General features: G+C 52.2%; 2 protein-coding genes across 2 annotated transcripts; both read left to right on the top strand.

Moving 5' to 3' along the window:
- The first annotated feature begins 2,338 nt into the window (after positions 1 to 2,338).
- On the top strand, positions 2,339 to 5,252 carry LOC125544448 (ABC transporter G family member STR2). Its single transcript, XM_048708148.2, has 4 exons — positions 2,339 to 3,089; positions 3,170 to 3,807; positions 3,903 to 4,550; positions 4,736 to 5,252. Exons 1-4 carry the CDS (start codon positions 2,565 to 2,567, stop codon positions 5,067 to 5,069), a joined length of 2,145 nt encoding a protein of 714 aa, XP_048564105.1. The 5' UTR covers positions 2,339 to 2,564; the 3' UTR covers positions 5,070 to 5,252.
- A 1,664-nt stretch (positions 5,253 to 6,916) lies between these two features.
- Positions 6,917 to 8,429, top strand: LOC125544449 (F-box/kelch-repeat protein At1g23390-like). Its single transcript, XM_048708149.2, has one exon. It carries the CDS (start codon positions 7,089 to 7,091, stop codon positions 8,361 to 8,363), a length of 1,275 nt encoding a protein of 424 aa, XP_048564106.1. The 5' UTR covers positions 6,917 to 7,088; the 3' UTR covers positions 8,364 to 8,429.
- Positions 8,430 to 12,439: the final 4,010 nt, after the last annotated feature.

Genomic DNA, 12,439 nt, shown 5'->3' on the forward strand with positions numbered 1-12,439 from the left:
TTTTTTTTTGTTTATGCCAAAAATAAAATGTTCTCCAAAAACATGGCATTTTTTGCACAGTGAAATATCCATGGAAAATTTTGATAAAAAATGAAAAATAAGATCACACGACACTTTTTTTAAATCATACCATTGTGAATTTATAAATTAGAGAAATGGCAGTTTTATAAAGTAGCATGGCATTTTTCATATTTTCGTAACCATGGCATTTTATAAATTTATTTGTTTCCTCTATTTTTATAAAAAAAAGGTGTATTTTTATGGCGTTTTAAAAATCAGTTAATTGGGCCTCTCGGGCAATCGTGGTTTACCTTGGCCCTCCCCTAAAGAATGATCGAGGGGGCAGAACGTTCGTTTCGAGCTACTCCCCCTGACAAACATAAACGATCGATGGGAGTCACTCCTTGACGACTATTCCCAGATAGCAGGGTCCAAGATAAACCCATAAACTAGTACTTTGATGGGATTATTTTTTTTATATTAAAAGGAGTTGACCTGGTTAAGCGCATCTATGACCAGACTGGGCAAATCTGACCCCCTAAAGTCCGCGGGCGCGCCCAGACATGCCCGCAAGACAGCGTCGGCAGGCTCCTCATTTGTCTCCCTGGACAACCACAATCCTCATATGCCAACCCTCGTATTCATGCAAATCCATGAACGCCTATCACATAGCACAAGTTCATCATCAATCCAACAACTCGACCGAACGAAATAAACCATAATTCAACAATTCAACACATGCTAAAAAAATCAGCAATTGATGCATAGATAGGTGATACACGAATGAATCAAATGTCTCTATTGTTGTGCTTGTTGATCTTCTTTATGTTGATGAAACGCTTCTTGCCTTCATCATCCAAGAGGCTAGTGTCCTGCAACATGATTCTCGACTCCTTTGTTTTTTCCCGTTGTCTTTTCAAGCTCCCATTTTGCATATTTCTCTTAGTACTTCTCAAAGTCTATTCTCTCTCTCTCTCTCAATGTTCAATTTATTTTTCACCCTCTCCCGGGGTAACTCCATTCCCTCCTTTTTGCACATCTATGAAGAGTTTGTTCCTCCTTCTTCACCTCCTTGGTGAAAAAAATGCCCATTCATGTGCCAAACATTTTGCTTGTCGCGCCATCACGCACAACTCTCTCCTTATTCCATTTTTTCCCATCATCAGCCGGTTTCTCTTTGGCACGGTGGTTTTGTATGTCCGTCCTCCAATTTACTCTTTTCGTCATCCAAATCCCATATATTGATTGGAGCTAGAGCCATCAGTTTTCTTCGTCTTCTTGGGGCTGTTTTTGAGCTCTTCAGTGATGGTTTGCCAGTCTAGTTTCCTACTAAATTTTAGCCAAGGATAAAGTGGTTGTCTTTTCTCGGTTTGTTGGTACAAACTCGCGGTCAAAGTTGCATGGCTTTGAACTCCAATGCCACTTTGGTTCCGGCCAACCACTTGTGTATAGTAACCAACAAAATTGTTCACACTCTCCTGGATGGTGGACCATCTATATTGGAGAGAGCTCTCATTACTCTTGGTACAAATGGGGTGCGGCTTCACATAGTGCTTTTGCTCATGGTAGAGTTTGTGGATTTTTTATCAATATTTGACGCCCTTTTGCTCAATTCAACATACTGGATCCATGCTTGTGGGCTTGTGGTCAACCAAGATTCAACCAACAACACATCTTCAAAGGTTGTGAATGTTGGACCTCTTGGCTTGACTACCTTCTTCTTTTTCGTGTGCGATGTTTGCCCGAATTCAAACAAAGGGGAATTGATAGCCCCCATGTCAAATTGCATAGGCTCGGACATATTGTCGAACAACATGTGAGCAGGCCGGCGGCGTCGTTGCCCGACGTTGTCTGTTGTCTTTGGAGTCATGGCGACTCGTACAACATCTCCTCGGCGGTGACGTCTTCCTTGAAGCCATCTTGGATGCATAGTTTGGGCACACCTCCAATCATTTTTACTGGGCAGCTTAGCGAGACGAAGTGGAACACCGGAAATCCTAAAATAAATCCAGGAATAATGCGAGCACCAGGACTTGAACCGTGGTGGGCAGGGGATACTATTGTCTCTTTAACCATTCAATCACGGGTTGGTTCACAGGTAATTCCTCTTTTTTAGGACTATTTTTCACGGTAATTCCCAACTTCCAGTATGGTAGCTAAAAAAAAGCTTCATAATACTCTATTATAGACACCTGGCATCCTTTCTCTGGCGGGCTTAACTCCAAAAGTTCAGCATTCCAGAAGCAACATCCAAGCAAAAATAGCTGCTAGTACACCTCAATGTGTACGAGGCCATGATACTGTCGAGGGCAAACAACCAATCACCTCTCGGCGGTCGAAACCAAAAGCTGACCCCACCAACGTTCACTCCGATGAATCTCATTGTCCATCCTCATTTCTCACGCCCGACAATTGGCTCATACCATCGGGACAAAATCTCCAAGCTTGCAGTGGCATGCCAATAAGAAGGCCAACGCTTTAGTATGCACACGCATTGCATGGTTACAAAAAACATCATACTCGACTGGCAGCTATAGACAGAAGCTAGTGTCCGAGAGCACACCATGGCGCAGCCGAACCACCGGTACGGCGGCCACCGTGACCTGGAAGCCGTGATAGACATGGACCACCCGGAGAAGCCGACCGCGAAAGGCGGCAGCCGGTTCAGCTTCACCGGCGGGCTGGAGTTCACCAGCCTTACGTACACGGTGGTCAAGAAGCAGCGCGGAGTCGGCGGGGAGTGGGAGAAGAAGGACGTGGACCTTCTGCACGAGATCACGGGGTACGCGCCCAAAGGCTGCGTCACCGCCGTGATGGGCCCCAGCGGCGCCGGCAAGTCGACATTCCTGGACGCGCTCGCCGGGCGCATCTCCAGCCTCGACGGCCGCGTGGCGCTCGACGGCGTCGAGATGAGCCCCAGCGTCATCAAGCGTTCGTCCGCCTACGTCATGCAGGACGACCGCCTCTTCCCCATGCTCACCGTCTACGAGACGCTCTTGTTCGCCGCCGACTTCCGCCTCGGCTCCGCCGTTTCCCCCTCCGACAAGAAGCTCCGCGTCGACAACCTCATCGAGCAGCTCGGACTCACGGTAATAATGAATCAAAGACGCTACTAGATCATTCGTACGTGCGCACGGTGTGTATACGTGTTAACAAAACAGCTGTGCAGACATCAAGAAACACGTACATCGGGGACGAGGGCACGAGGGGCGTGTCCGGCGGAGAGCGCCGGCGCGTCTCGATCGGCGTGGACATCATCCACGGGCCGGCGCTGCTGTTCCTCGACGAGCCGACGTCGGGGCTCGACTCGACGAGCGCGCACAGCGTGATCGAGAAGGTGCACGACATCGCGTGCGCAGGGAGCACCGTGGTGCTGACCATCCACCAGCCGTCGTCGCGGATCCTGCAGCTCCTCGACCACCTCATCATCCTGGCACGCGGGCAGCTAATGTACAGCGGCGGGCCCAAGGAGGTGACCGCGCACCTCGGCCGCATGGGCCGCAAGGTGCCCAAAGGGGAGAACTCCATCGAGCACCTCCTCGACGTCATCCAGGAGTACGACCAGTCCGAGTTCGGCGTCAACGCCCTCGCCGAGTTCTGCCTCACCGGTCTGAAGCCGCGCAAGCTCGCCGCTGAGGGGATCTCCACCGTGTCTAGCATCCCTCCGACACCGGTTGGGCCCGGGGGCGAGGACTTCGACCACAGCCTCAGGAGCCAGCACTCCAAGTCCCCGTGGAGCGGCGCGCAGTTCACGCCGTCCCGGCGCCCCAAGAAAGATCAAAGCGGCAAGTCACAGAACCCTCCAAGGTACCCCAAAAACGTTCCTCATCGTGCTATGAACATTAGCTTGTCTCCGGGAATCGGTCGCATGAACCGCATAGCTTGTCTCCGGGAATCCACAGGTACGGGCCGGAGATCGTGATGGGGACGCCGACGCCGCTGAGCAGCATCTCGGTGTACACGGTGAACGAGGCCGACTACCTGTCGCCGGCGCAGCGCGCGTCCGCCACGGGGGCGCCCGGCGTGGGCATCAACGCGCTGGGGCACCGCGGCAAGTTCGCCAACTCGTACGCGGCGGAGGTGTGGGTGCTGATGCGGCGCAACTTCACCAACATCTGGCGCACGCCGGAGCTGTTCCTGTCGCGGCTGATGGTGCTGACGGTGATGGGGTTCCTGATGGCCACCATGTTCACCAAGCCCAAGGACAACACGCAGGGCATCACCAACCGGCTCAGCTTCTTCATCTTCACCGTGTGCGTCTTCTTCTTCTCCTCCAACGACGCCGTCCCGGCCTTCATCCAGGAGCGCTTCATCTTCATCAGGGAGACCTCGCACAACGCGTACCGCGCGTCCGCGTACGTGGTCGCCGGGGTGATCACGTACCTGCCCTTCCTCCTGCTCCAGTCCGCCGCCTACGCCCTCATCACCTGGTGGGCCATCGGGCTCCACGGCCAGTTCGTCTACTTCCTCGTCATGCTCTACGCCTCGCTCCTCTCCACCAACTCCTTCGTCGTCTTCATCAGCTCCATCGTGCCAAACTTCATCCTTGGGTAAGTACAAATTTTCTTTTTGAAGAGGAAATGGATTGGTCCGGGCCAAAGCCCAATTAGTACATGTAGGAAAACTGGGCCAGTGTAGCTGAACATGGGTTAGCGGGCTGGGCCAGAATTACATACAGTAGTTTATATTGCGACCGTGCTGATGTCTCTGTGTCTGGACGGACGGTCGGGCCCAGGTACGCGGCGGTGATCGCGTTCACGGCGCTCTTCTTCCTCTTCTGCGGCTACTTCGTGGACAGCCAGAGCATCCCGCAGGGGTGGAAGTGGATGAACACCGTGTCCACGATGAAGTACCCGTACGAGGGCCTCCTGATGAACGAGTTCGGCGGGACGCGCATCTTCTCCTCGAACCCGCCGCTCGACGGCAACGCCATCCTCGAGAACCTCACCATCAGCGTGCACAAGGACCGCAAGTGGAGGATGGTGCTCTACCTCCTCGGCTGGGCCGTCTTCTACCGCGTGCTCTTCTACCTCGTCCTCCGCTTCGCCTCCAAGAACAAGAGGAAGTAGCCTCGCCTCGCCTGTATCCACATATCATGGTGGTTTGCTTTGCTGGCTTAATCCCAAGCTCTCTGGTAGTCATTCATTTGAATTGACGGGACCACGTACGGATCATGTCAAGATCTCCGTCCAAGATTTGTAGTATTCCTACTGAACTGTAATTTTCAGATAAGACATTGTGTTGATACTTGATAGAGCGTGCCGTGATTTATTCTGATCAGTATTTTCTCCGATCAGTGGCGTTGTTCGCTCTGATTGCAAGGTCGCACCTCTTGGGCTCGGTCCAACCGTTTGGGGATGCATATCCTACTGCGGTGACGTGACTGACAGACAACTTTGTCATGCTACTGACCCGTAGGTTGGTAGCCTGCAGCCACCACGAAAGGGACCAGGAACTGGCTTTCCTCCCTTCGCCAGCCGGGCCGCCTGGCCAACCGATCTTGATCTCTTGCTCAACGATCAAAATGGACTAAACCTCGGGGAGCAGACGAGGCGGCGCTGCCCGGCTCCGACCGCTTCCCCGGCGGCGCCGCCTCGTTCGGTCGTGCTACAGCAAGTAAAATGTTTCCAATTACTCTGCCCGCTGTTTTCCAGGTGCCTGCCGCGCACAGGATCGTTCAGCCTCCTCTTTTCTGAAGTCTCAACAATCTATTTATCGCGGACAGCGATTCCTCCAATCCAGAATCTTATCTACGCATTATTTTTATTCTTCAACAACCCGTTTTCTGAAATCTGACCAGTCTATTTATTGTGAACAGCGAGGCTCTGAAAGCGTGGCCTTTGCTTGCTAAATTTGTTTGCGCAAAAGAGATACTCCATGAGTGGCAAGAAAAATTGTGTGCCGTCCATTTGAGCCTGACATGCTAACAAGATAAGTATCGTTTGCGGTTGGAAGCTCGGAAAATCTTCTAGAAAAGTAGTGGTTCATGTCTCGTTGACAAGGACGCGCACCGTGGAGACAGTAATGATTCTGAACTGGAACTGCAAGAAACGTCAGGCAGCCAATCGCGAAAGTGGACAGATCGTCGTTCAGGACGCTAATGTATGTATAGTGCTTCGATCGCGCACTCTCACGCTCCCTGCCTTTGTTTGGGCTTCTAGAGCAGCTTTGCACGGAAAAAGGCTAAAGTCCAAACGAACAACTTGTTTTATACAGTATATCTTCTGTGACCTCGTAGCTGAAAAATGTGTACAGTGTTCGAACAACTTTAAACCCATTTTAGCTGTGAATGTGAAGCAGGTTGGGCTACCGTCCGTTTTCCAGCCCTAACCTTGTCTTTTCACTAAAGTCACGAAGAAATTACCATCCATCGGGATTCTAATTAAACGGGGCGATCGGCTGGTTGTAATGAAGAGTATCATATATTAGTATCATGCATATGATACTAGTGTATGATACTACATCCGTAATGCAAAATATCATATGTTGGTATCATAGAATACTATATTTATTAACATGCATGACACAAAGTAGCACATCATTTAATATGATACGATATCATGATATGATACTGAAGCATTTTTTTTTATTTAATTCTATATCATCTCATCAAAATTACTTAATTGACATGCATGATACTACCTATGGTACTATCATTACGGGCAGCCTGCGAGCCGACAAGACGCACTTGGCCGTCCCATTCGCGAGACGTTACTCACAAAGTCACAATTCACAAAGGGTCAGCTGCCTCAGCGTCAGCAGCAGCGGACGATAATATCTTGCAGGGCCCCGACGAACGCAGATGGCTTGGCTCCGTTCATGTTCGGCGGCGAAAAGATAAGTCTTTACGTCCTTGTCGTCCTGCTTTTCAAAGGAACCAAAGCCCAGATGCACGTTAATAAACGTTTGTTTAGTCCCACTTACAATTATTTCGGGTTCCACCGCTCAAGTGGCCGTGTCTTCGTAAACACTCCGCCTCGTCTATTTAGCTCGTCAGTGCGGTTGCGGATCTAAACCGCGTCGCAGGACTAGCGGAGTAGCAGTGGCTGTGCCGTTTGTCGTGCGTGGGCTCGTGGCAAGTTTGGAAAATGGGCGTGAGCATCCCAGCCAGCGAGCCGAAGCACCCGCGGCGCCATCAAGAAAGGTGCGAGGCCGACGGCGACGGCGCGGAGTCGCCGGCGCTCGCCGCGCTGTACCTGTACGGGGACGTGCTCGAGTCGGTGGTGGAGCGCGTGCCGGCGGCTGATCTCGCCGCCGCGGCGGGTGTCTCGCGCGAGTGGCTCCGCGCGGTGCGGTCCGCGCTGCGCCGGCGCCCGCGCCGGCTGCCCTGGCTCGTGGTCCACCTCCACGGCCGCCGTCGCCGGACCGCGGCCTACGACCCGCACTCCGGCGCGTGGCTCACCGTGCAGGCCCCGCGCCACGCCACGCCGTCCCACGTGCGCCTCGTGCGCGGCGCGCGCGGCGACCGGGTGTGCGCGCTCTCCTGCTCCGGCCTCGACGTCGCCGGCGACCCTCTTGGGACGTCCGCGTGCGTCGCCATGAAGGCCCCCGGCGTGTGGCGCGTCGACCCGGTGCTGGCCGCGGTGGGCGACCGCGTGGTCGCCCTCGGCGGCGCGTGCCAGCTTGCGCTCGCCGAGGGAGAGGACGCCGCCGCGGTGGAGGTCCACGAGGGCGGGAATTGGACCGCCTGCGATCCGATGCCGGCGGCGCTCCGCGAGTCCGCCGCAGCGACGTGGCTTTCGGTGGCCGCGACGGATCACAGAGTGTACCTCGCGGACAGAACCACCGGGTGTGCGAGCTGGTTCGATCCGTCGATGCGGCGGTGGGGTCCAACCCGCCGCCTCAAGCCAGACGCCGGCGTCTCCACGTGGGGCGTCGCGCCTGGTCGCGCCGGCGCCGAGCAGCTCGTCCTCTTCGGAGCGAAGCGCGAAGGCGAGGGGGCAAAGAACAAAGTCGTCATCCAAGCATGGGAGGTGGACGGCGACACTCTGGATCTGTCCCCCGGCGCGGGCCACCACGCAATGCCGAGCGAGATGTCGGCGAGGCTTTTCCCGCACGACGAGGACGAGGAGGACGACGGGGAGACGCTCCCGTCGATCGGGGTGTGCGGCAACGCCACCGGAGGGTACGTGTACAACTCGGCCGAGCCAGCCAACGGCGCCGTGCTCTACGAGCTGCAGCAGGAGGGGAAGACGGGGGGCGCCGTGGAGCGGTGGGAGTGGGTGCCGTGCGCGCCCTCGATGCGCGCCGAGCCGCTGGGTCGCGTCATCCTCGCGTGCTCCCCGGTGGGGTTGGACGAGCTCGAGCTGTCGCGTGGACTACCACCTCTGGGCCCAGAACGTGCATGCACGGATGTACAGTGAAATACTCTCGGTTTTTTTAGTTTAAATACTCCCTCGGTTCATAAATATAAGATGTTTTGCATATTATATTCAAGTTCCAAGAATCTCCAAACCACATTTTGGACTGAAATGAGTGAGTAATAAACACACTGAAATGTGTCCACGTATAATTGATTTAGAAAAAGATTAGAACATCGTGTACTTGTGAATGAAGGGAGTAGATTGTAGACTGAATCAATCAACAACCATCAACCGTTGTTGTGAGCTTTTCTCCTAATGAAACGAAACAACCATCAACCACCTCTTGGCACACAACCGCTTGTTTTAGGCGACTAGGGCGGCACCAACGCGGTCACCACACCGACCCTCTCGCCGGCCTCTTCCTCTCGTCGCCGACTGTCAGCACCTCCGGGACAAAGCGCCGCATGGTTGCTGGTGACGACGGGATCTCTTTCTCCTCCACTCCCCCTCTTCCCCAGGTGATCATGCAACTGCTTCTCGTGAGACTTGCACGGCTCCGCTGTCGTCCAACGCTTCACTAATGCTCGATCCTTCTTGGATGTGATTGGTTGGCTACTTCTCGTGAGATCCGTCCAGGAAGCTGCTCCTTGTGAGATCCGTGCGGCTCCATTGCCGTTCAAGGCTCCACTAATGCCGGATCCTTCTTGGATGTGATTGGTTGGCTACTGCTCGTGAGATCCGTCCAGGCAGCTGCTCCTTGTGAGATCCGTGCGGCTCCGCTGCCGTTCAAGGCTCCAATAATGTTGGATTCTTCCTGGATGTGATTGTCTCGCTGCTTCTCGCCAGATCCGTCCATGCGGCTGCTTCTCGTCAGATCTGTCCAGGCGGCTGCTGCTGATGAGATCCGTGTGGCTCCGCTGCCGTTCAAGGCTCCAATAATGTTGGATTCTTCCTGGATGTGATTGTCTCGCTGCTTCTCGCCAGATCCGTCCATGCGGCTGCTTCTCGTCAGATCTGTCCAGGCGGCTGCTGCTGATGAGATCCGTGTGGCTCCGCTGCCGTTCGAGGCTCCACTAATGCTGGATCCTTCTTGGATGTGATTGTCTAGCGTTGTTTGTCATGGCTTCCAGCTCCTGCCGATGGGTGGTGGCTCCAATTAGACGGGTCCGTCCGGTGGTCTTCGGGGCGAGCCTAAGATGTCCGGAGTAGCAATCTCCAGCATGTCCCCTCCAGATCCATGGGGATAGCGCTGGTAAGGTTGCGACATGTGCTCCATCGTTGGTGAGGGCAAGTGTGGTGGCAGGATACGGCGGGGCCGTCAGATGAGGGCCTCCACTCCGGCATGTTGTGACGCTCTCCATGTGGACGACGCCAATGAGCAGCGGTCTTCTCCAGGCCTGACCTCTCGACTTGCGGATTACAACATCCACTGAAGGGTTTTCGTGAGTGTTCCTATTCGCCAGGGATGAGCGGCTTATTTAGCCTATGCGAAGCGCGAAGCATAAGAGAAGAGTGTAGCGAAGCGAGTGTAATACTTGTAGCGAATATAAGTAGTGTCAAAGCCTACACTGGCTTAGCTCTGCAGATGTTTTCAGGACGAAGACGGTGATACGATACCACTCGCCAGTGATGATAAGATTCACTCATAGCATAGGTGGAAGATCCATCCTATTTTCTTTATAGATTTATTTGTTCAAAGAAAATACGCCTAAAAATCATTCAGGGAACCTACTCTTGGTATCCTTTACCACATTCACTTTCCATATTCCCTTTCTTTAGTTCAGACGCTATCGTACCTCAGGGAAAATCCAAATTTCTATCAACGATTCCCACCCAACTCTGGAATGACTCTCCCCTCTCTCCCTTAACATATCGAAGGCCTCTTATCCGTCAACCGCACCTTAATAGCTCAGACTTCCGAGCCTTGCTGGATGATGCAGAAGGGCCAACATCAGAGGATCAATTGAATAACCAACTCTCCCGCCCCGCTGCCGCTACTGCTCGAAAGCCTTTGGATCCCCTACAGGACTGTCATGAGCCCCTACAAGGAGTCAAAATAAAGCCGAAACCAGATACAGGAAGTGTTGACCCGGATCAATTGAGTGCGAGCCCTTTTATCTTGAGCTGATTCTCCTTATTTTAGAGCTGTGGCGAAGGTAAATTGAGCTCTGGCCTGTGGGGAAGGAAAAGGCTCTGACGAAGCTCCAGGGATTACAGGAAGGTTTAGGCCTTGTGAGCAGCTCCAAACGGTCAGAAAAGAAGATGGTCCCGCCCTTACTTCGGCTTGAGGAGTCGTTTTCTCGCTATCTTCTTCGTCTGGATTAGCCTTTTAGTAGCCTAGTAGGTTGTTTGAGTTTCAGGAAAGGAAGAGGTGCTTTCTAAAACAGAAAATAAGGACCATAGAAGCAGTTGATAGAGGGGGATGGATAAATTCATGCTACTCTATTCCTGGAATTAGCCATCCCCTTCTTTGACTATTCGACCTGCTCCTCGAAGCAAGGAAGGGAATGAAGATGGCATTGAATGCCCTTTCCGCAAGAAGGATAGGAGTTGGCTTACCGCATCTACCTTCTCATCGCGGGATAAGGGCTGGGGCGTTAACTTAAGTACTAAAGCTGCTGGAGCGGCTGCCTTCGTTGATTCCCCACGAAGGAATCGGAATATCGCTACTTCCCCTTACTGCCCTAAGCGGGGGAGATGGATTAAAAACCTTGTGTGAAGGAAAGGCTGTCAAAGTCGTTGACCATTAATCCGGTTGAAGGACAAATGGACAGTGAATCAACGGAATCGAGTTGTTCTAAGGATTCGGATTCGGCAGTCGAGACATCTATATCTATGGAATTTCAAAAGAGAGAAAAGGATCCGAATCCGACCCGAGGACGAGCTCAAACCTTAGGGTTTGAAAAGAAGAAGTAAAGCTCTCGTTTACTTCAATCAAAAAAGGTAGGTCATAACACAGATTGAATTAGACCTTACTCAATCACTCATCGCTGGAAAAAGTAGAGCGATTTCCTCGCAAAAAAAGCACGAGCGAGATATTCTTCCTTAACAGGGATCTCAATTGCGGGAAGAAGTACAAAGGGCAAAGGCAGAAGTGGAAGGGTCAAACTCCTCTATCGGGGAAAGACAGGAAGGATCAAAGTGTAAAATCACTTGTTTGAAACATCTATAAAATAGAAATGGCTATTAGAAGTTGTATTTTCGGTGGTCAAAGGGAAGGAATCAGAAAAGAGGGAAGCGCTCTCAAGGTAGAATCAGTTCCAGGCAAGTATGTCCATTGAAAGGAAAGAGTCCCTAAACAGACAGGTTTTCAGCAAATAAGACGGGTCCTGGTCTTCGGCAACAAAAGAAGCCGAAGCGAGAGCTTGATCAAAGAACCTTTATAGATCCTCATCATCCTCAGGTTCTGGATACACAGCGAGAAGGGAATCTTCCTGTTTGAATGGAAGATTTTCGAAAGAGAGGGGAGAAATCAATCACATGCGTGAGCGGATCGAGCTATTATATAATAAGTAACGGCTGAAAAAGCTATTCTTGGTAGATCCACTTGTCAAGGCGCGGAAAGCCGTGTTCCTTCTCAGCTCACGCTTTCCTGATTGATTTGAAAGACCCTACACACCACCGTATCCTTGGCTTTCTTCCCACTTTCAAAGAACTTGCTATCATTCTTTCGATTCTATCTCCTCGCTTTAGGTCTTATGCTTCTTATTAAAGGGGTTATGCCACTCCGAGTCCATCAGTGTTGAAGGAATGGACAGAGACAGGCAAAGACAAAGTACTGATTTTACTACCGATAGAGAGCAGAGCTAGAGACAAGATGCCTAGGACCTGGAGGAGATCCATAAGAACCAAGTCGTGGAGAAGATAGCATCAAACTGGAGATAATAAACCTAACTCTCCGTGCTTTAATCGAGAATGGATACAGGGTCGTCGAGCGAAACCTTTATTAGGGGGTAGACCTACCTTGTTTTGTTGACTTATTGCTTTCCAGCAAAGCGTGCCGGCCCTATCTCTAAAGCACCAAACTTCCACATTTTAGGAGATGCCCTATCTTCCCTTAAAGAGCCAGCTTATTGAATAGAGCTGTCACTCCTTACCTTACCTAAGACCCCTTCGGGATATCTTTTGAAAACCTT

The sequence above is a fragment of the Triticum urartu genome, chromosome 3A, assembly GCF_056163025.1.
Source record: "Triticum urartu cultivar PI428250 chromosome 3A, HENAU_Tu73, whole genome shotgun sequence".
Classification (NCBI taxonomy): Eukaryota; Viridiplantae; Streptophyta; class Magnoliopsida; order Poales; family Poaceae; genus Triticum; species Triticum urartu.

Coding starts and splice junctions, on each gene's coding strand:
- LOC125544448 (XM_048708148.2), top strand. CDS start 2,565: ATGGCGCAGCCGAACCACCGGTACGGCGGCCACCGTGACCTGGAAGCC. Junction 3,090..3,169: donor TCGAGCAGCTCGGACTCACG/GTAATAATGAAT, acceptor ACAGCTGTGCAG/ACATCAAGAAACACGTACAT. Junction 3,808..3,902: donor AAGTCACAGAACCCTCCAAG/GTACCCCAAAAA, acceptor GGGAATCCACAG/GTACGGGCCGGAGATCGTGA.
- LOC125544449 (XM_048708149.2), top strand. CDS start 7,089: ATGGGCGTGAGCATCCCAGCCAGCGAGCCGAAGCACCCGCGGCGCCAT.